Source organism: Hyaena hyaena, unplaced genomic scaffold (genome assembly GCF_003009895.1).
Source record: "Hyaena hyaena isolate Hyena2069 unplaced genomic scaffold, ASM300989v1 scaffold_32, whole genome shotgun sequence".
Taxonomy (NCBI): domain Eukaryota; kingdom Metazoa; phylum Chordata; class Mammalia; order Carnivora; family Hyaenidae; genus Hyaena; species Hyaena hyaena.
The window spans coordinates 3330136-3354517 of NW_024080663.1; the positions used below are offsets into that span (position 1 = coordinate 3330136).

General features: G+C 37.5%; 1 protein-coding gene across 1 annotated transcript in view; it reads left to right on the forward strand.

Moving 5' to 3' along the window:
• Positions 1–21230, forward strand: part of DPYD (dihydropyrimidine dehydrogenase) — an 821052-nt gene extending 799822 nt beyond the window's left edge. The window contains exons 22-23 of the mRNA XM_039228461.1: positions 17222–17362; positions 19770–21230. Of these exons, the coding sequence (XP_039084392.1) occupies positions 17222–17362; positions 19770–19943 (315 nt within the window). The 3' untranslated portion in view covers positions 19944–21230. The remainder of the gene's footprint in view (positions 1–17221; positions 17363–19769) is intronic.
• Positions 21231–24382: the final 3152 nt, after the last annotated feature.

The window sequence follows — 24382 nt, forward strand, 5'->3', positions numbered from 1 at the left end:
AAATCAATAACCAGCAAAGAAATTGAATCGGTAACCAAATCTCTCCCAACAAACAAAAGTCTAGGTCTAGAGGCTTCACGGGTGAATGAAAGAAGCATTAATACCTATTCTTCTCAAACTATTCCAGAAAATAGAAATGGAAGGAAAACTTCCAAATTCATTCTATGAGGCCATCATTACCCTCATATGAAAACCAAAGACTCTACTAAAAAAGAGAACTACGGGTCAATATCCCTTATGAACATGGATGCAAATATTCTCAATAAAATACTAGCAAATTGAATCCCACAGTGCATTAAAAGAATCATTCACCATGGTCAAGTAGGATTTATTCCTAAACTGCAAGGCTGGTTCAATATTCACAAATCAATCAGTGTGATACACCATATTAATAAAAAAAAAGGATAAGAGCCAGATTATTTTCTCAATAGATGCAGAAAAAGCATTTGACAAAGCAAAACATTCATGATAAAAACCTTCAACAAAATAGGGTTAAAGGGAACATACCTCAATGTAATAAAGGGCATATATGCTAAACCCACAGCTAATATCCTCAATGGGGAAAAACTGAGAACTTTTCCTCTATGGTCAGGAACATGACAGGGATGTTCACTCTTACCACTGTTATTTAACATAGTACCAGAAGTCCTAGCTATAGCAATCAGACAACAAAAAGACTTAAAAGGCATCTAAATCATCAAGGAGTCAAACCTTCACTCTTTGCAGATGACATGATACTCTATAGAGAAAACCCAAAAGATTCCACAAAAATTACAAGAACTGATACACAAATTCAGTAAAGTCATGGGACATGAAATCAGTGTACAGAAATCTGTTGCAATTCTATACACCAGTCATGAAGCAGCAGAAAGAGAAATCAAGGAATAAATCCCAATTATAATTGTACCAAAAACCATGGATACCTAGGAATAAACCTACCCAAAGAGGTAAAAGATCCTTACTATGAAAACTATAAAGCACTGCTGAAAGAAATTGAAGATGACACAAATAAATGGAAAAACATTCCATGGCTGTAAATTGAAAGAACAAATATTATTAAAATGTCTATATTAACCAAAGCAATCTACACATTTAATGCAATTCCTATCAACATATCACCAGCATTTTTCTCAAAGCTAGATCAAACAATCCTGAAATGTGTATGGAACAACAAAAGACCCCAAATAGCCAAAGGAATCTTGAAAAAGAAAAACAAAGCTGTAGGCATCATGACTTCAGACTTCAAGCTATATTACAAAGCGGTAGTGATCAGGACAGTATGGTACTGGCACAAAGACAGACACGTGGAACAATTGAACAGAATAGGAAACCCAGAAATGGAACCACAACTATATGGTCAATTAATCTTCAACAAATCAAGAAAGAATATCCAATGGAAAAGGAAGGGTCTCTTCAACAAATGGTGTGGGGAAGCCTGAACAGCAGTATGCAAAAGAATGAAACTGCACCACTTTCTTATACCATACACACACACACACACACACACACACACACACACACACAAAATTCAAAATGAATTAGAGACCTAAATGGGAAACCATCAAAATCCTAGAAGAGAACATAGGCAGTAACTTTTTTGACATGGGCCATAGCAACTTCTTACTAGATATGTTTCCTGAGGCAAGGGAAACAAAAGCAAAAATAAACTATTGAGACTTCTTCAATATATAAAGCTTCTACACAGCAAAGGAAATAATTAACAATACTAAAAGGCAACCTCCGGAATGGGAGAAGATATTTGGAAATGACATATCTGCTAAAGAGTTAGTATCCAAAATTTATAAAGAACTTACCAAACTCAATACCCAAAAAAAACCAAATAAGCCAGTTAAAAATTGGCAGAAGACGTGAATAGGTATTTTTTCATAGAAGACCTACAGATGGCCAATAGACACATGAAAATATGCTCAATGTCACTCATCATCAAAGAAATACAAATCAAAACTACAATGAGGTATCACTTCACGCCAGTCAGAATGTATAAAATTAACAACACAGGAAACAACAGATGTTGGCAAGGACGCAGAGAAAGGGGGACCTGCTTATACTGTTGGTGGGAATACAAACTGGTGCAGTCACTCAGAAAAACAGTATAGGACCTCCTCAAAAAGTTAAAAGTAGAACTACCCTATAATCCAGCAATTGTGCTACTAGGTATTTACCCAAAGGATACAAATTATATATACACATATTACTCAGCCATGAAGAAGAATGAAATCTTGCCATGTGTAACAACATGGATGGAGCTAGAGAGTACTATACTAATTGAAGTCAGTCAGAGAAAGACAAATACCATATGATTACACTCATATGTGGAATTTAAGAAACAAAACAAATGATCATAAGAGGGGAAAAAGAGAAGCAAAGCAAGAAACAGACTTTTTTTTTAATATTTTTATTTATTTCTAGGAGAGAGAGACACACACACGGCGTGAGCAGGGGAGGGTCAGAGAGAGAGGGAGTCACAGACTGAAACAGGCTCCAGGCTCTGAGCTGGCAGTCAGCACAGAGCCCGACGCGGGGCTCGAACCCACGAAACACGAAACGCGAGATCATGACCTAAGCAAAAGTCGGATGCTTAACTGACTAAGCCACCCAGGCGCCCCAGCAAGAAACAGACTTTTAACTATAGTTAAAACTGATGGTTACCAGAGGGGAGCTGGGCAGGGGGGATGGGTGATATAGGTAATGGGGAGTAAGGAAGGCACTTGTTTTGATGAGTACCTGGTGTTGTATGGAAGTGTTCAATCACTAAATTCTATACCTGAAACTAATATTACATGGTTAATTTTACATTGTTAATGTTAAATTAACTAACTGGAATTTAAATAAAAACTAGAGAAAAACAAAAAAAAAAGTAGCCTATTGCTGAACCTTTAGGTTGTTTCCAGAATTTCATAGAAATAATACTATTATAATCCCATTGTATAAAAATCTTTGTACATGTAGATGCCTTATTGTTTTTTTCAGAGAAATTACAGGTGAAATTTTAGAGCTTTTGATACGTATTGCCGAATTGCGCTCCGGGAAGAGTGTGCAAATTTACGTTCCACCAAAAAATATAAGAGGGTCTATTTTTTAGACACCCATCAACAATGAATTTATTTTTTATTTTACCCAATGTAATAGTTAAAAAACTGCTTCATTTTTTCTTTAATTTTCAATGTCTAAAGGTAGTGAGATTTGGCATGTTTTTATATATTTTTGGACCATTTCTTTTGTGAACTTACTACTCATTTTTGACCAATTTTCTGCCAGAGTATTTATTCTTGTCTTACAGATTTTTAATAAGCTTTTTATATATTGCCATTTGTCTTCTAATTTGTATTATAGTGTTTTTATATAACTTTATGAAATTATATCTGGCAAAAGCTTCTTTTGTGATTTTTCTTTTTTTGCTTAGTGTAGCTTTTTTTTCCTTTCTAGTTTTTATTTGCTTAGTGTAGCTTTTTTTTCCTTTCTAGTTTTTATTTAAATTCTAGTTAATTAACATACATGGTAAAATTTGTTTCCGGTGTAGAACTTAGTTATTCATCACTTACATATAACACCCAGGGCTCATCACAAGTGCCCTACTTAATACCCGTCACCCATTTAACCCACCCCCCACCCACCACCTCCTTCCATCAACCCTCAGTTTGTTCTCTATTGTTGTTTCTTATCGTTTGTGTCACTAGTTTAGCTATTTCTACCATAAGATCATAAATATTCACCCACCTAGTTCTTTTAGAAATTTATTTACATTTGAATAACTAAAATTTTTGTTGCCTTAAATTATCAGGTATGGTTATAACTGTATTTTTTTCCTCAAAGAGACAATCATCCCACAATCTCAACAGCTGCATTTTAAAGTGACCCCTTACATCTCTCAAATTATGACTCAGTGACCAAATGTGTCATAAATTGCTTTACATTCAAGTTTCCAACCTCAAAATTTGCTAACTGATAATGATGTCTGTATTCATCTATCTCTCTGTTTCCTAATTTCTGTATCATCTCCCTTTAGACTTTTCCTAAATATTGACTCAACTATTCTCCATCACATTCTCTTTTCTATACTTCAAACAAGTGCTGCCCACTGTCTTCTGGATACCTCCACCTAAACAGTCTACACGAGGAGCACAGGGGCCATCACACTTTAAACTGATTATCATTCCTTCCAAACTGCTCTTCCTCCTGAGTCCTATGTCTCAATGAACAGCGTTGAGAGCCACTCAACTTTTGTAAACATCAGCCTAGGTTCTATCCTATTACGTATCGCATTAGTGAATGGGATCATGGGGCACTCATTAATGTCAATTATTTTCATCTCTGATATCTCCCTCCTTTTCTGTCCTTTCCTACTGAGGACACCGTAGTACAGTTCTTTACACATTCTTCAATGGAATTTTGAAATATTTCACTAACTGGCCTCCCGCCTTCTTTTGTACCCTCCAGCTATTATGGAGTATTCGTTTTAAAATGCAAATCTGAGGGTTGTTTTTTTTTTAACCCCTTACTTAAGATTCCTACATCTTAAGGTAAATTTAGCACAACCTTCACACCCTTCATATTTTAGCTTGTCTTGGCCTGAGCAGCTTCAGTGGAGTGATCCCAGGAGGTGGTAAATTGAAGAATTAAGAAAGATTGAGTAAGATGAAGGTATATGTAATACTCTTCTGCACCTGAGAAAGATCAGAAGGAAAGTGATAAAAAGAGAAAGTGGGGTAGAGGGAAAGGTTCATTTGTTTATATGTTAGGATACTCGAGGCTTGCATGAGTTTATATGCTGTGAGAAAATAGCTAAGCCTACCAGAAAATGTGGGCTTATGGAAGCTAGATCTTTGGCAAGAAGGTTGGGGATGAAATTCATAAAATACATTAAGTTACCTTGCATTAGAGAAAGGACATGTCATGATTTTCTGCCTGCTACATGCTGTATGCATTTAATTGTACTAAATTTAGGCTTACCAGTATTATTTTAGTATGTAGCCATGTTTAAAGAAAGTGACCATAAAAAGTCCTAACCTATTTTCTTTCATTGAAATAAATAGCAAAGTTCATAAAATTTTAACAGATTATATTTATGGAAGAAGAGTTTTCTGAATTTCCAAGCATGGAACTACTCAGTCACACTGCCTGGGTTCAAACCGTGGCACTACCATTTCATAGCTGCATGAATTTTCCTCAGTTAGCTAATCTGTGAGACAAGAGAAAATAAGAGTTTGCCTCATGGCAACTCTAATTCCCTATAAATTAGGGAATGTGTGAAGTACTTTTAGCCTGCATCAAATATATTCTAAATAAATATTACCTACTATTAGTTATTATGTTAAAAATGGACAGACTGAAGGAGATAATAGATTAAGGTGACTCTCTATTCCCATTGCGTTCAATAAAATTAACTCAAGAATGAAAGTAAGACTACATAAGGCTCTGGAGGCCAGTCAAGTTGGAAGTTTTAAAGAAGCCCATATATTTTCCAGGAAATCTTTATTGCATACCTACCATGAGACAAGCAACATGCTAAGAATTGGGCAACGATAGTATCATACATAAAGCAGACACAGCCTCTGTCCTCATGAAGCATACAGACACTAAGCAAAGAATCCCACTGATAACATAAAATCATATTTGTGACACAAACCCTAGGAAAAAATAATGTGTGGAATCTAAGGAGCAGGGGAAGGCCTCTCTGAGGAACTGGCATTTAAGGAGCCCTATGAGGTGGGTATGGATTAGAAGGATAAGGGAAAAAGGATGTTTCAGGAGATCTATAATCTGGTCCTGAATTTGGTAAGTGGCCATGGTTATAGAGACAGAGGAAGACATAAAAATGATGAAGTCATGTTAATTCTCCTTCTAAAACTTCATGATTCTTGGGGTGTGCCTAGGTGGCTCAGTTGATTAATTGTCCAACTCTTGATTTCGGCTCAGGTCATAATCTCAGTGTTTGTGAGAGCAAGCCCTACATTGGGCTCTGCACTGACAGCATGGAGCTTGGGATGCTCTCTCCCTCTCTCTTTGCCTCCCCCCCAAAATATAAATAAACATTTTTTTTAAACTTTAAAAAACTTAGTGATTCTCATATATTAAATGATAAGGGCTAGTAAGGAGTTAAGAATAAGGAAACCAAGATGATTCCGTTTTTTTATAGTCCCACTCAGTGAGATAAAGATAATGAATCAGAGATTTGGTCTTAATGTTTTTAGATTCGATGGGCTTTTTCAATGTGGGATGAAAATTTAGATTTGAGCATATTGAAAATAATGAACTCAAGCAAATTAGGGATATGTGCTGTAAGATACAAAGGAAAAAGAGCTGACATTTTGACTGCCTACTTTGTGCTAAACACAAGAAAGAAACTTTACATACATTTTCCTAACTATTACTTAACCTAATACCCTATGAGAGAGAAGTTAAGTTCTGGGGAAGCAAAAGAGAAGAGCTGAGAAAAAAGAAACAAGAAAATAACTGGAAGTTAATGATAGTGTGGAGGGGTGGGAACCAAAGAAGACAGAAGTCTTAGAATGTAGAAGTCTGAAAGGTCTGAAAGCACTGCTCATCTTGGCAACGGGACCTTGTATTGTTTCATTTTATCTTTCACACATAATCACTGAGATTCCAGCCTCTGGTTGACAAAAATTATATATTCACTCATACATTCATTTTGTCATTCATCCAACAATTGTTAATGTACACCATTAATGCCACCATGTGCCTGCACTGATGTAGTCACTAGAAATTCAGTAATGAACAAAACAAAAGCCCAGCTCGCTCTCATGGCTCTTACATTTTACTAAGGAAAAACAGACAAGCAAGTGAATGCATGCTGTGTCAGATGGTCACAGTGCTATGAAGAAAATATAGCAGGATTAGGAGAATAGGAATTGCTGGAGAGGTTAGTCAGGAGAGGCCTGATTAAATGGCATTTGAGTAAACACTTTAAAGAGTGAAAGAATGAACCACGTGGATAGATATCTTTGGGGAGTATATCCCATTCGGAAGGAACAGAAAGTGCAAAGACCCTAAAATAGGAAAGTCTTTGGCAGGAAAACCATTGAGGCTTTTTAAAAGAAGAAAGACATGATCTGACGTAATTTTTCAAAGCATCCTTTTGGCTGTGATGTAGGTACAAGATCCTAGATGGGCAAGGGCAGAAGCAGAGAGACTGGTTAGAAGGCCATTGTAACAACCCAGGCGAGAGATTGGCAGGAGGGAGAATACGAGATAATGTCAGAAGGCCTCAACTCCTTTGTTTCAAATGAAATGATGTGTGTGAAAGTATTGTACACAGCATAGTTCTATTCAAATGTAAGTGGCCATGGTTATTGTTATTTTCTTACGAGTCTCCCACCCCTTTGCCCGTTATTTCAGACCCCATCTGGATGGTATAGCTGTGTGCTTATTCAGTCCTCATTGAAATTAACAGCCACGTTCCCTTTAAGAGCCATCTCTCTGAATGTGAATCAGACATTGCTTCTTGTGCTTTTATTGTTTTATGCTACCACACATACCCAGGCACGCTGTGGACTTCCCTTCGTGGCTTTCATTGCTCTTACATTTTCCTTAAGGTGCTTCTGTTCTTGACATACCATTTTTTCCTTCTTCCCTTTTCCCTGGAGGGCCTGGGTTATCTGTTTTCATGCTTAATGTTTTCTCTGTCCACCCATCTGTTTATTTTAGCTTGTTTCTTCCCTCCTGTCTGCTGGCCTCTTTATAGATTCCTCTGTTCAATAGTTTAAACTCCATGACACTGCTTTGTTTATCCTCTCAGCTAGCATAGTATATTATTCCCCATCTGCTACAGAAAGAGCCCCAGTGCCCCACAAAGTTAACTAAGCCCCTTGTCTGAACAAGTTTTTCAGTCATGCATTCAAGTCTCTAATCTACCCCATCTTCCCTGGTTATGAGTGTGACAATATTATTTCTAAGCAAGCCATGCTCAATAGATCTCATCTTTTGTTCTTTTTTTCCTTCAAATGCCTCAGATAAGATTTAATGGTCTATTGCCTCAGAGGTAGGCAGTTTCAATACCAGTCCATCACTAAGTATTTATTGAGTATTTGCTATGTGACCAGCAGTGTGCTATGGACCGGGTTTATATCCAAAGCTGTAAAAAGCACGGTCCAAGGCACAGGAATTTCCCCAGTCTCGGTGGAGATGTAGCACTAACATGTATTTGCTATGCACTCATTGCAATCCAGGAATTGTGCTAGAAACTAGGAATACAACATGAATTTTAAAAAGAAAGACATCTATCCTTATGGAGCTCCTAGTCTAGCAAGGGAAAAAGACACATGTTAAAAATTATTTACAGTTCAATCAAATATGTACAAAATGCTCTGGGAACACAGAGGAGTGAAAGGGATTAGTTCTGCCTCGGGTAATTGTGGAAAGCTTCACAGAGATGGTGATATTTAACATGGAGCTTAATAAATTAGTGTTAATTAAGCAGAGAATTAATAATAAAAGCTAATATTTATTGAGTACTTATGAGGTTTCAGGCACAGTTCTACATGCTTGTGAATTGACTCTATTAATTCTCACTGTAACCCTATCAGGTGCCCCTATTTTTCCCATTTTACTGATTAAGTAATTGATAAGCAGGCTAAATAACTTGCACAAGGTCACACAGCTAAGAAGACATCAAAGCCAAGATGTGATTCTGAAGTCTGGCTCTAGAACTTGGGCCCATAAACACGATCTTCCATGTCTCTCACAAAAGAAAAAAAAAAAAAAAAAGAATAAGAAGAAGGAAGGCAGTATTTCAAGCAAATCAGTGTGTTTGAAAAGCATAGTATCTATACATGCTGGGAACAAAATACATCCATGGGACCTTAAATCCAATACACAATCCCTACATCCACCAGGTGGTAAACCCATTCTTTTTTTCAGAGGAATTCACAGAAAGGCCCAAACTGAGAGGCAGTAATGAGGAAAATAATCCAGTTTTCTTGATCGGCCTTTGCATGATATACAAGGGCAAAAGGATGTACTGATCAAGCAGCTAAAAATGTCAGCTAGAGTGTCAAGTGGTTATTCCCAGTGTTACACTGTGACTACTGGGTCCTTGAGAACCCAAAGTGTTCACTAGCAGCATACTATCCAGCTTTTCCTTGCCCCCTTGGAAGCTAAAAATAGCCTCAAAGACCCTCAGTCTTAATCCAGGGAGTGGTCTGAGGCCCTAAGGTCAACCTGGCATCCAATTGATTTCCTTTTTAACAACCCCACATCTTGACTTCCATTTCATAATGACACAGCATTTACCATATATATATATATCTCACCACATTATGGAGCTGCCAATTTTGTGAAAGAAACAGAAATGAAAGAATTCTGAAGAAGAGCGTAGTCAGAAATAGTGCTGGAAGATTAAAGAGGAAGAATGTGAGATAAAGGAAGAAAAAGAGAGCTGGCCTCCCGCAACAGGTGTAAAGGTCTCCTTCTGAAAGGTGAACCAGGACTTTCCGAAGAAGCTTCTAACACGTTCCACAGGTTCACTTGTACTAGAGAAAGGAAACCGAATAGGAGACAGTTTTGTCTCCTCACCGAGAACTGAAGCGACAGTGTGCACATTTGGCCCGGCTAAATGAGAAACGTGCTTTATTCCCAGGCAGTGTATAACAGAGATTTGAGAGTCTGCCAAGACTTATAAAGTCCCCCGAATGCTTCCCACTTCTGTTGATATATATGAGAATGAATTCTCATTCTCTTTATGAAGCCAGGAATGTATCTCTAACATCTTTGAATTTCTGGGTAGGAAAATGAATGGTTTAGGGACACTAGTGATGTTTTCATCTCTTCTTCCTGCTGCTTCTAGTAAGAGATGGACTGCATCTCATAAGACTGGCAAGACAGTGTTGGCAGGAGACCAGTCAGCCTGATTGAGTGGTTTATTATTTCAATTGAATTGTGAGAGAAAGGAGAAAAGTACTCAGATAAAACTGTAAGACCATATTAGATACTAGAGAGCATAAAAGAGATGGCACAGAAAGAAAAATAGGGGAGGACTAGCCCAGTAATTTTCAGAAGATACCAGAGAAATGGGCTGGGGTAACATTAACCTTCTCAGTTGTCTCTATACCAACAAATAGCAGATGAAAAATTATTTAACTGAACTTTAAAAGAAATGAACATTATTTGGTAAGTATCATCTCTTACACCTTATGGGAATGTTTTGCCATGTGATTCCTGCGTGGAATATGACTATGGAAAGGTATATCTTGTTTGGACTAAATAGGTCTGATTGAAAGGCAGGGGGAGGAGCAGTATATGTCAAAAAGATATGCCCACGCATGGAAATCCACAAACCTGAGAGTGAAGCATGGAGGAAGGAGCTGCAGGAGAGTGAAATGAAAGAAAAACGGAAATGTTATCCTGGGACTACATCAGAGACCTCATAACCAGATGGTTAATATGGACAGGCAAGATAGAGGAGCAATGTAAGCCTTCACAGACTTTAGATGAAAATCCCACTCCACTAAAGGCAAAACATCTGAAAAATTATTGAATTGCCTTGTTGGAAATTTAATCTCACAGAAGAGAGAGAAGCCATGAGGGGTCTTGCTGTATTGGCTTATTTCTGGCTCCTTATAAAAATCCATTTGGGGAAAGTGGCAGCTGAAAGAATCTTGGCGGAAAGTAGCCATCCCATATCATCCTAGAGTTCATTAGGCTAAAGAAAATAAATCTGAGCTTGGACATACATGTATCTCCCACCTTTAGTACATCTCATTTCAGGAAGAGACGAAACAATGGAAAACAATCCCATAGTCAGCGACTGTAACTTGAGGACGGGTCAAGAAGAATGAGAAGCTGTCAAATAAAAGTTTGATGACATAATCACTCGGTTTCCCAAGAAGTAAGAAAAGAGTCAAGCATTTAGATAACCCCATAGGCCAATGGCCATATGAGAAAATAAAGATCACATTACCATTGATGATCATAAAAGAGTAGCATCAAGGATTAAGGGTGTTTCAGAAATGCCAAAGTCTCAAATTATCTGAATTTTGAAAAACATATTAGGAAAAATGAAAATGTATTTTGTCTATTAAAAGGTTTAAAAAGAGGAAAAGAAAATACACCCACTACTTAGAGCAGATGGTGTACTGTTAACTTACAATTAGTGAGAAGTATTCAACTCCTATTATCTTTCTAGCATCCCGATAGAGAATGCTCTAAGAGCTGAAAAGGTAGGGAAAATATATTTGAGAGTTGAAACTCAAGATAGGAAAGAATATAGTAAAAACAAATCACACTGGCTTCGTGGAATTTAAATCCAAAATGTCTGGCAGGAACTTGCTACTTTAAAGCCTGAGCTAGCTACATTAAAAAAATACAGTGATTAGAGCACCCTGTTCGAAGCCAACCACGGTCACACCCGAGCCTCACTCATCTGTCTCTACCACTCACAAGCCCCTCCCACTCCTTCTCTGCCCCACTTCAGTTTCCTGATTCTCACTTGCTTCTGTCTCATCTCTTGATTACTTGTTTCGCTCACCTTCCCCACCAATCTTCTACTTTATTTCCAAGGCGATGCTTTGTCTCCGAACTGCCATCTCAGCATATTCGTGCTAAGTCCTCAGTTTTCAGAGTTCTACTGAATATAAATTCAAGACTTCCTTTTCTCACTGTACAGGCCCCCTCCCTCCTTCCCAGCTCAGAGGATATCAAAAATAAATTGCATGCTGTATTTTTGAAAGTATCTTTGTATGATATTGCTATATCACACTGCTGAAATATAAATGTTGCCTCAGGGTTCTTTAGAAAAGGAAAAGGTGGATGTGGTAGGGAAAATGTAGAAGTAGACCAGAATGCTTGAGGTCTGACTCCAGTGAAATTCTCCAAAGATCATTAAACTTTCACCTTGAGAGAGTTAGTAAAGAGAGAGGTTATTAAGAATCAACATAAATTCATTGAGAACACACCAAATGATCTCATTTCCTATTTTGATAGCTTTATTAGGCAAGTAGTATGAACTTGGAGTAAAAAATAAGAACCTGTGACATTGGTAATGGTACAGATAAGGATAAAGTGATTAAACAGCTACACCCAAATAACTTAAATATTGGAACCCCTTCAGACTGAAGTCATCGGATTGCCCACAACACTGCTGTCCTGGTCTTTTTTTTTTTTTTTTTTTTAATTTTTTTTAATGTTTTGTTTATGTCTAGGAGAGAGAGAGAGACAGTGTGAGCAGGGGAGGGTCAGAGAGAGAGGGAGTCACAGACTCTGAAACAGGCTCCAGGCTCTGAGCTGGCAGTCAGCACTGAGCCCGACGCGGGGCTCGAACCCACAAACCGCGAGATCATGACCTAAGCGAAAGTCGGAAGCTTAACCGACTAAGCCACCCAGGCGCCCCCTGGTCCTGGTCTTTGAATGGCACTCTTCTTGACAGGTTTGGAGAAATTTGTTAATCAGATGTGTAAAAGACTTAAAGCTAGGAAGAACAGTTAATATGTCAGATAACAATCACAACTTGAAAATGCTTCAATCACCAATAAAAATAGGGCAAAACTAAGAAATTTATACTAAGCATAATAAATTGAGTATGATACACCAACAATAGGATTGGGTCCCTCGAGTTCCTCACTCTTCGGTCCTAAACTTTATACCAAACAGAAATATTGACTGATGTAGGGGGTTTTTTTATGTTTATTTATTTATTTCGAGAGAGTATGTGAGTAGGAGAGGGGCAGGCAGAGAGAGAGGCGGGGAGGGAAGGAATCCCAAGCAGGTTCCGCACTGACAGCACTGAGCCCGACTAAGGGATCATGAGATCATGACCTGAACTGAAATCAAGAGTCAGACTCTTAACCAACTGAGCCACTCAGGTGCCCCTAGACTGATCCAGTTTTTAAAAATACTTTTGATTGTCCCAAAGAAATAATTAACTGACAAAGATGTGATTCTGGAATTCTATAATCCTTCACAATGTTAATTTGGAGAACAATTTAAATCAAATGTGTCATCTACACTTTAAAGAATTTAGCATTACATTCTCCACCTGCACATTCACACATAAACATTTCCACTAATTAGGGATGGCTATAGCAGATTGCTTGACCTGTGTATATGCACACCCAGCTTGGAATGATGAATGTAGGCTCCCTAATCTCCACAGGTGTGTGTCCAGGAAGGACTAGACCAGCCATATGTCCTTTACTGATTCTTTGTGTCTTTCAGTGAACTCCAAATTCCAGATATGTATTCAAAGATATTCATAAGCTGGCAGTACTAAATGGAAGCTTTGGGTTTTAAACAATGTCCACATTTTCAGGCACATGATATAGTAATTCATTTTCTTTGATACTGTTTCCAAAATAATTTATAATAGTTATTATTTTAACCTCTTCCAGATTAAAAACTATATACAACATCTTAAGAACTATGATGACTACGTACCACCATGTGCTGATAAAATTTAGATGCTCCAACAACCTCATTTTATTTAGTTTTACATTAAACAATAATGTTTTAATAAATAACAAAAGCAAATCTCCAATATAGAGCGGAAGGTATATTTAATATACATAGAATGTGAACTTGCCTCTTCCAATAAAATATTTTGAAATATACATTGTTTCTTTTGAATAAGCCTTTAAGGCTTGATGACTATTTAAGGAATCTCCTGTTTAATTATTGTTTGAATATTTTTGGTGCTTGCAATCAAACTGTGATTGGATTCAAAGAAACAAAGAAATTTTGATTGATTTATTTCCTAGATTGAAAAAATTATTTTCTATCACATATAAATAGCTTTATAGCTGGCAAGTGACCTCATGTACTTACTACCTTAAAACATATTAGAAAACATTAAACATGTCCAGATACTTTAACTATGATTATTTTGAATTTAAAGAAGTGCTCAGGGGCACCTGGATGGCTCAGTAGTTTAAGCGTCCAACTTTGGCTCAGGTCTTGATCTCACAGTTGGTGGGTTCAAACACTGCATTGGGCTCTGTGCTGACAGCTCAGAGCCTGGAGCCTGTTACAGATTCTATGTCTCCCTCTCTCTCTGCTGCCCCCCCACCACCACCTGTTCTCTGTTTCTCTCACAAAAATAAATGTTAAAGCAAATTTTTTATTTATTTTTATTTTTTAAAATGTTTTATTTATTTCTAGGAGAGAGAGAGAGAGACAGCATGAGCAGGGGAGGGTCAGAGAGAGTGGAAGTCACAGGCTGAAACCGGCTCCATGCTCTGAGCTGGCAGTCAGCACAGAGCCCGACGCGGGGCTCGAACCCACGAACCGCGAGATCATGACCTAAGCGAAAGTCGGACGCTTAACCGACTAAGCCACCCAGGCGCCCCTAAAGCAAATTTTTTAAAGAAGTGTTCAAATTTATTTTTGATTCTCATATTAATAAAAATGTTTAGTAAATCAACAAGTATCTATTACCCCATACAACTAAATATGTGCCTAATATTACACTATATATTTAGTACATGAATAAATGAAAGCTGTATTTATTTTAACAGATATTTGAGTACCCATTATGTTTCAGTGATCTGCAGGAGCAAGATATGCCACAGGAGACACAAAGATGAATAAAGCCTGCTAAGAGACTACATATAGGAAGCTAAATATAGAAAATATCTACAACATGAAGTAGATTTCGCTAAATAGAGAAATAACAGATGAGTCAGCACAGCAGTGCTTATGACCATAGAATTTGAAGTCAGGCAGCACTGATCTGAATCCCTGCTTCATTATTTACTTAATTTTGTACCTTAGATCTCATTCACCACATCATGTATAAAATGTGTTGAGGTTTAAATGAGACAGTGCTTTAAAATTGTGGCATTGGTCTGATACATAGAAAGAACTCAAAAATTGTCTGCTATCATTAGTTCCATACAATAGTTGAAATACTAGGTCACTAGAGGGAATATAAGAGAGGATGGGGAGGAGATAAAAAGAGGTAGGGGGAAAGAGAGGAGATGAAGGAAGAAGAGGAAGAGAGAAAGAGATTACATCTTCCATTTGGTTAGGAAAGGCAAAAGAAGGATTGAGGAAATCTTCATGAAGTAGTGGCATGTCAGATGTCTTTGAAGGATGGGTAGGAGTTTTCAAAGTGGAGATGAGAAGGAAGGGTGTCCTGGACAAAGGACTCAACGTAAAATTAGGTACCAGAGGAGTCAATGGACAGGTGTGTTCAGTGTAGCTGAAACACGTGGTATTTGAAAGTGAGAAATAAGACCAAAAAGGATGTTGTTAGAAAGCCATAAATGCTAGACTTAAATGTGAGACTATATTTAATGTAACAGATTTTTGAGTAAGGTAGTGAGAAATTTAGTCTGTGCTGTACAGCCTGGATTGAGATGACAACATTGCCTCGGGTGAAATGGAAAAGGAAGAAGATGAGCATGAGACTCATCACATGGGCTCTTAACTGCATTGGAAGTAACAGGAAACTAATTAGTAACGGTTACAGACTGTAGCAGACTTGGAAAGAAGATTCAAAAGATATTGCAGACCCAGAACTCCTAAGACTTCTTCTTTTTTTTTAAAATTTTTTATTAATGTTTTTTTATTTATTTCTGAGAGAGAACACATGAGCAGGAAAGGGTCAGAGAGGGACACAGAATCTGAAACAGGCTGCAGGCTCTGAGCTGGCTGTCAGCAAAGAGCCTGATGCGGGGCTTGAACCCACAAACCGTGAGATCATGACCCGAGCCAAAGTCGGACACTTAACCGACTGAGCCACCCATGTGCCCCATAAGACTTCTGACCACGAATGAGATGCTGGAGGAAGGAGAAATTGCAGTAGATCGCACTCTAAAATTTCAAGTCTCAGTGATTGGAAAAACCCTACCACTGTTCACAAAATGAGGGAAGTCAGAAGGAAGACCCAGTTTTGTGGTGTTGATGATAAGTTTAGTGAGTGGAGAATCTGTGTTACCAATTTCTAGTGACAATGCCCATCACGCAGCTGACAAATGTAGATCTTGAGTTTGTGAGAGTGATTCTGCAGAGAGATACTGATTTGGACATCAAGTGCCCACCCACAGAGAGACTGCAGTACAGTTAAAATTATATCTTCAACACACTGAAACGAAAATAGTGAAAAGTCTTTGTAAATTTTCTATCATCTTACTCCTAGAGAGATGCACAAATGATCTGTATATTATAATGTAAACTTTGTTTCAGTTTGAAAACTCCAAGTCATGGGCATATTGTCATTTAGAGCTTGAAATGGAGAAAAAGGTAGAACGAGGGCAACCAAGGTCATAGAGAGAAGAAGAGACAATAAAATGCCAAAAAGAATATAGGAATGTTGCTTTAAGAGTCAAACCTTGAATGTGGACCTTGAATTCAAACAAAATAGTCTCTTGTTAAAAGTTAAAGACAAAAGCAGAAAATCTTAACAGCATACTAATTTGACAAACATTGTTACATCCTTGTGTTTTTGTTTTATGAAACAAAGTATTTCTTATTGTTGATGAAACATCTTCTGTGCTTCACATATTAAGCACACTTCCAATTTAATATGAAGAACAAAGCAATGTGTAACCGCATGAAAAATCGTCAGTGGTGAATGAAGAAAATCCTAGTTCTTTAAAAGTAAAAGAGCATCTTATTTAGCTATTAGATGAATCTAATTAATTAACATAAATTAGAATTTTTAAATAATGAAATACACTCTTCGAGACATGACAGGTGGGTATGCTATCAAAGCACTTTTCTAAATGAAAATCTAGAATCCAAAAGCAGCGATATAAATGCATAGCATTCCCATTTTTATTCCCCTCATTCCTAGCAATCTAAAGTTTTCTAGTTTAAGTGCATTACCCTTTCTGCTTTTTATTACTTCTGTATCCTTCAAAGTTCAAAATTGGAAAATGGTAAGCTACAACTGCTGAAAAGGGTATCATTTCTTCTGTCTGCAGAAGAAATGTCCTGTCACCGTTTTAGATCATCTGTTGGAAAACCTATGGAATGCGGCCAATTAGGTCTCGTGTTTCTAAGCTGGATATGCACACACACACACACACACACACACACACACACACACATTTTGCCTTTCAGAAGACAAAAATTTTTAAGCTACAATTATGAAAAGCATTAACTATAAGAACTATACTACTGAAAGCCTCCTAACTTACATAATGCAGCATTATATTTTAAAAAAAAACAGACATCTGGACTGATAGTAATCTTTACATGGGGATGTATTACAATGAACACTGTAAGTAATTCAGTGCCTGTTTTTTAGGATGTAATTGGAAAAGCACTGCAGTACCTTGGAACTTTTGGGGAACTGAGCCACCTAGAGCAAGTTGTGGCCATGATCGATGAAGAAATGTGTATTAACTGTGGCAAATGCTACATGACCTGTAATGACTCTGGCTACCAGGTAAGAATTCTGCTGTAATTAGGATGCTGTGAGGCATGTTTCTTCTGGCTTTTGTAGCAGAAAGCATCTTCTGTTGCTAAGTGTGAGATTCAAACCTGACATGCCCAATATTGTTCCTCAGCAGTGGCATGTCTATCCTCCCACCCTCTGAACGTGGTAATTTTTTTCAAAGGAAAGCCGTAACTTATACTAACTGTGCCACTATTCAATGTACAGTGAGATGGGGGTTTTTTTTATATCATTTAATCACCCATAAAACTGAATGGAAAAATCCAGCCAAAAGGGAAATCTACACAATCATGCACATCAGGAAGCATTGTGCTTTAATACAGAGGGAAAGGAAAGGAATTGCCATTTATTGCCATTACCCTGAAAGGACTTGATTCTCTCTACCAAAAAAGAATTCTCTTCCATCCAATATTGACGGGGCTTCTATTACCATAGGAGACAGAAAAACACTTTCCCACTAGCCCAAGGGTTGGGACTGGGAATTCCTTTGTGGCTGGAGAAGCCAGCAAGTTGTATTCTTACCACATGTGGTGAGTCTTGGATTTATCTGGTTCCCCACCCTTCATCTGAGAAGCTGCCAGGGGACGACAGGAAAAGTAGGGATTCAGCTATCTTGAGTCTCACAACTATAGATAAATATTATTTTCATTACACTTTTCAAGCTATGAAGAAGTAGAGTAAAATAATACCTCAAGATGATTAATGGAATTTTCAAGATAGATAAAATGGCCTATTTTTAAAAACTATAGTTTATTAAACTTCTCAGTTCTCAGCCTGGAGGAACGTCCCATGTTGCTCGTGGTGGGATTTCGCGTATTCTTCTGACTATCTAATTAAGAGACATAACAGACATACTGCAATTTTTAAAAAATCTTCCTCTTTGACATTAGTTCTATGCCAATTTTTTACCCAACGAATCACTTTTTTTTTTTTTTGGAGCTGAAAGGTGTCTCTAACACTGATTTTGGAAATGCTAATCCTATCACACTTTCATCTTGTCTTTCCTCTAATTAACCAATCAGAGATGAATTAATAAGTCCTATCACCAAAATCCTAGCACCAATTCACTAATATCTCCATTCTTGGAAGCTACAGGGGCATGTGGGTAGCTCAGTCAATTCTTGATTTCAGCTCAGGTCATGATTTCACGGTTAGTGGGTTTGAGCCTTGAGTTGGGCTCCATGCTGACAGTGCAGAGCCTGCTTTGGATTCTCTCTCTCTCTCCCTCTCTCTCTCTCTGCCCCTCCCCTGTTCATTCTCCCTCTCTCTCTCTCTCTCTCTCTCTCTCTCTCAATAAATAAATAAACAGTTTTTTTAAAAAAATTAAAAGAAGCTATGACTCCTACTTTCAAGTTCTAGCCTTGGTACAATGTCAGTTAAAAACAAAACAAAGAAACCCCCCAAACCCTTATTAATGAGGGAAAATATCACAATTTTGCTTTTAAAAAGATTTTTAAAGTCCTCTTTTGACTCTTCTGTCTCAAAAAGATAAAAAAATAGAAAAAGTCTTCAACAGATTCTAAAGTTTAATGTTTGCAAATTTTTAAAGTATGAAATTTTCAAGATATAAGCATTATTTTCTTTTCAATTGCTTCTTGGGTTTCTATTTATAAAAGAATACATAAGGAAGAGAAATAGTTTTTACTCATTCACACAGCCATTCAAGATGTTGCTTTATTTTTAGAAATGGCAGTAATTTATGGGGACAAAGTTTCTTATGGTTCGTCCCTTGTTTAGATATAATATGGTTGTTTCCTTAAAGAACAGCTTTTTTTTTTATATTAAGCAGTCTGACATAATTTACTCTAATGAAACCATTTTCTCTTTTATGTGCATAAGAGAGGAAACAATTATAGTTACAAGTAGCTTCAATTGGGGGAAGGAAATTTTTTAACAAAAGTTATTTTGAATTGGATGAGAACACATTTTATATGCATACTTTGAAATCGAAACAAATACATTCATTGCCCCATGTGACGGTGACACTTTTTCCCTGTTGAGAACGAGGAGCATGAGAAGAGAAGGCACCCCACCATCCTCAGGTAGCAGACACCCCATCCTGGTGGGACGGGAAGGACCCGAGCTGCGCTCAGAACAAAGGAAATAGAGACTTACTGGCATGAAATAGTTTCCTCACACAACGCAAGAAAAATACCTCCAAGGAATTTTAAACAATGTATTTCTAATTTAAAAGGATTTCTGCTGTGCTGTTTTTGTTGCTGCTGTTGTTTTTCTCCCCTCTGGCACCTCAACTGTTGCTGGAGCTGCACGCAGTGCTGGGCGTAGTTGTCCCCAAGCGCGGCTCTCTACTGCGGTGGAGAAAAACGTTGATTCCAAAATGGGGGCGTTCTTGACCTTTTTGGTCAGTGACAGCAATACTCTTTATTTCTGTTTGCAGGCTATTCAGTTTGATCCAGAAACCCACCTGCCCACCATTACTGACTCCTGTACGGGCTGTACCCTGTGTCTCAGCGTCTGCCCCATTATCGACTGCATCAAAATGGTTTCCAGGACAACACCTTATGAACCAAAGAGAGGCTTGCCCTTAGCTGTGAATAATCTGGTGTGTTAAGGTGATTTGCGAAACAGTTGCCGGGAACTTTGAGGTCACCTATGTATAATGATCTTTTTAATTGTGATCATTATGCTCAGCTCTTTCTAAATTGAAACAAATACATAATTTCTAAAACAAAAAATCTTCCAAATGAAAAATATAACTTCTAAATAAATTTCCAAATTTTAAAAAATGTCTCTTGCTAGTGGCCATTCAATTAATGGTCATAAAATAGAATAATTCTCTTGTGAGCATAGTTGTTAAATAACTGTGTAGCAGTTAATTGGACATTCACCATCAATTGTCCATCCTGAAAAATACTCCCTTTTTTTTGTGGCAATGAATGCAATAGTTTCCAAATTTCCCGGTGCTGTGCTCTTTGATTTCTAATTGTTAGTGAAATTAAGTATTTTAGAACAAAGTACCATTTAACTTACAAGGAAATGTTTCCAAGGAAACATTTTATAATTAAAAATTACATTTAATTTTAACCCTGTTTCTAAGCAAATGTAATTAGCTCCATAAAGCACAAGTGAAGAAAGTCAAATGATTATTTACTGTGGCAGGAAAAGAAAGCCAAAGAGGATTTGCACAACTTTTTTAAGGCCCCTTTGTTAAAAATAGCTTCTTTGTGGGGGACTAGAAGCTCAAAGTGATAGTATTTAGAAATCATTCATATCACTCTGCTAGTCCCCACGCATGCCTGAGGTGGGTGTTCAAACGCCAGCAATGAATCAACATGATATTCTTCTTTAAATATTTAAACTATGTTCCTAACAAAACAAGATATTAGGATGGAGCTCTGGTTAAAGCAACTCTTTTGCTGTGCACGGATCTGCTCTGTCTGCTTCTAATAGTAGCCTTCATGATTATAGCAATTAATGTTTGAACAAAGCCCAAATTATACAGCAGTGGGTCATGTGCTTCATTATTCAAGAATGAAAAATATAGTATTCATAATATATATTAAGTGTGCAAAGCCAACTTGACTACTTTATATGTTAGTGTTTAATTTTTTAAAAGGTAATCAGATAAAAAGAAATATATATTTTCTGTTATTGCCAATAATATTTTTGTATTTCTCTATTTTCATAATCAGCAAATAGCATCTTATAAATTCATTTATCTCTTTTTTGTGGCATATTTTAATATGAATCCATAAGTAGCAAATCTTTAAGTAATGATCTGTGGTATATTTCTATGAAAAATATAAGACCTAGAAAGATAAATGTTTGATTATGCACTTTTAGAATTGCACATTTACCACAAAATCTGCATGATTGAATACTATCAAATAAAATATCATAAAGCGTTTTAAACAACATGGTCTTTTGCTACCTCATTTGCAAGTACAACATCATGTCAACTATTTAGACTCTGAGGTGGAGAAGTTTTTGATTAATCCTACAGTGAATTCCATCCAAGGTTGTATATAATGCTAGTTCAAAGCTAATGAGGGCAATGACGGTGCAGTTATTTAAGTGTTTCACTTCTGGTCCTCTTGACCCAGGTTTTCCTACTGAATTTAATTCCACTCTGCCAAAAGGCATCTTTCACTGGGCACAGGCCAGGTTTCTTGCCGTGGTTCATGGGCAGAGATCAGAGAAATGGCAACCTACCATTAAAGGCACCATTTTCACTATAACAAAAATCAGTGTCATTTAAAAGTATCCCTTAGTTGGATGTGAAATATTAAGGACTCAAATGAATGGACTCCCTTTTATGTTCCTGCCATGGTGGGGGCATCTTACCTTTTAACAGCTTAGTGACGGCTTCGACTTGTCCAGAAAATAAACATACTGGGGCCACATGGATGCCATCATAATGTATTACCCCCACCTCAATCTGATGAGAGCTTTTTACTCTGGGAGTTTTATGAAAGTCCATCCCATGCATACATGCCTGAGTCCTCTTCAAGACACTGACTGCCAGGCAGAAATTCCCTTACTAAAGATTAAAGAAAAAAAAGTGGTTTATGACTTTTGCCTCCTTCTCTAAGAATGAACATGGCACTATAGTTCTGTAGCTCTGCTCTGGGGAGCTGCACATGATGATGGCGATCTGTAATTTTACATCAGTATATTCTCCATACACATTTCTGTTCTGTCCACTTTCTACTGCGCACTAAGAAGCATTTCTTATCCATGCTGTTTATAGGAAACTTAGTTTAATTTTATAATGCATGACTTGCAGAGAGACTGCAGAACAGAGGAAGAACGAAGGTTAGGTCATTCCATCCAGCAAGAGACCCCAAGCCCTTGGCCCTAACACACATGTTCTCATGACTCCAGACCTTCAGACATGAGTGAAGACATAGGATTAGACCGAGGAGTCTGATTTTGAGTGTTTCCCATGTCTAAGAAATTGTACTGTGTGATCTACCTATGTGATAGTTAATTTTATCTTGGCTGGTACCCAGTACCCAGATACTTGGTGAAGCATTATTCTGCATGTTTCTATGAGGTGTTTTTGGATGAGGTTTACTGCATTTAAATCAGTAGACTCTGAGCTAAGCAGATTGCTCTCCATACATAGGTGGGCCTCATCCAAGCAGTTGAAGGCCCAGATAAACAAAAAGCTGGCCCCACCCCACCTCCTCAGCAAGACGGAATCATCCAGCATTTGGTCTTTGCATCCTTTGCATCATTAACTCTTTCTGGTTTTACAGCAAACTGTCTTTGGACTTGAACTATAATTCCTGAATCTCCAGCTGGCCAGCCTCTCCTGTCAGATTTTGGACTCATTAAGTCTCCACAATCATATGAGCCAATTCCTTAAAGTAAACCTCTTTATACACACATACACACACACACACACACACACACACACACACACACACACCCTGTATTGGCTCTGTTTCTCTAAAGAATCCTCATTAATACAACATATGTTATCTTACTTGAATTTTAAAATGATCAAAGGTAAGTTCTATTGTTTTTTTTTTTCTTATTTAACAAGTGAGAACACGGATGCTTAAGGAGTCTAAGTAACATGTTACAGTTCACATAGCTACTTAGGTATGTTTCTGAGTATGTCGGTGATGTCTAATATGCCCTCTGTTTTCTCTTTTGCTCATTCAGCGATTCGTTCATTTAACAAATATTTATCAAATAACTACCCTGTACCAGGCACTGGACTAAGGCCTGAGGTTGTGAACTGAAATGAGGAAGGTTCCCTGAATGCCAGCCACTTAACTACAGGGAAAATGGGCATATAACAGTTATTACAGAAAGTATAGGAAAACAGTATTGGGAGAAGGGACATCTAAAACCTACCTCTTTGACAAGACAATAAATTAAGCCAAGTTTCTAGCTCCATGAAAGGCTTTTCTAAATAGGAAACAAGGAAAAGGAAAACAAGAAGGAAAGCATAGAGGTTCGTAAAGTCTCGAACGTCCAGAAAACTGTAAAAGCTTGGAATTAGCCAGAACAAAAAGAATATGTGGGATGTAAATCAGAGAGAGAGAGAGAGAGGTTTGAATCATCTTGGAATCCCTTGGGGAATCAGAATCAGCATTTTTGTTCATGAATTCATTCAGAAAACATTCCATACTTCCTTTATGCCAAGCACTTGCTAATTGATGCTGTTTCTACTGTGAACAAAAACACACATGATTCCTGCCTCACTGAGCTTACATCTTAGTGGAAAATACAAAAGGCAGGTAAGTAAATAAACTGCAAATTAGGGTAGGTGCTTTGCAATGAAGCTGTAGCCTGGAGTAGAGACAAGGTGGGCGTGCACTTACTCTTCATAAAGTGGGGCTGGGAACTCCTAATAGATGGGAAGGAGCTAGCCACACAAAGAACAGAGAAGAATGTGTTCAGGGACACCTGGGTGGCTGACTCTTGATCTTGGCTCAGGTCGTGATCTTACAGTTTGTGAGTTCGAGCCCCATATCAAGCTCTGCACTGATGGTGTGGAGCCTGCTTGAGATTTTGTTTTTCCTTCTCTCAGCCCCTCCCTAGCTTGTTCTCTCTCTCTCTCTCTCTCTCTCTCTCTTTCTCTCTCTCTCAAAATAAATAAATAAACTTTAAAAATTAAAAAAAAAAAAAGGAATGTGTTCATGTTCTAAAAGTAGAAACAGCTGGTGCAAAGGCCCTGAGGTTGAAAACAGACCGAGTTATTCAAATTACTAAATCAAAGAAGGGTAATAGAAGGCAATGCCTAAATCCATAGGAACCATGGTCTAGAAGCATAGGAGACTGACCTGAATTTCCTCATCTGTAAAATGGAAGATATAATGACCTTGAATTTAATAAGTTATATATAATCATAATTTCTGCTGCTATTATTTATGGACACAGACATTTCAAATACGGTTTAAAGAAATAAAAGTCTATATCTGCTAGACTCGAAATCAGACTGTCATAGTAGTGACTGATGGTATGACTTCCTAAACTAACATTCATCATCTATAGCAATCTAGAAAAAGATATTCCATGCAGTTGGAAGATCAA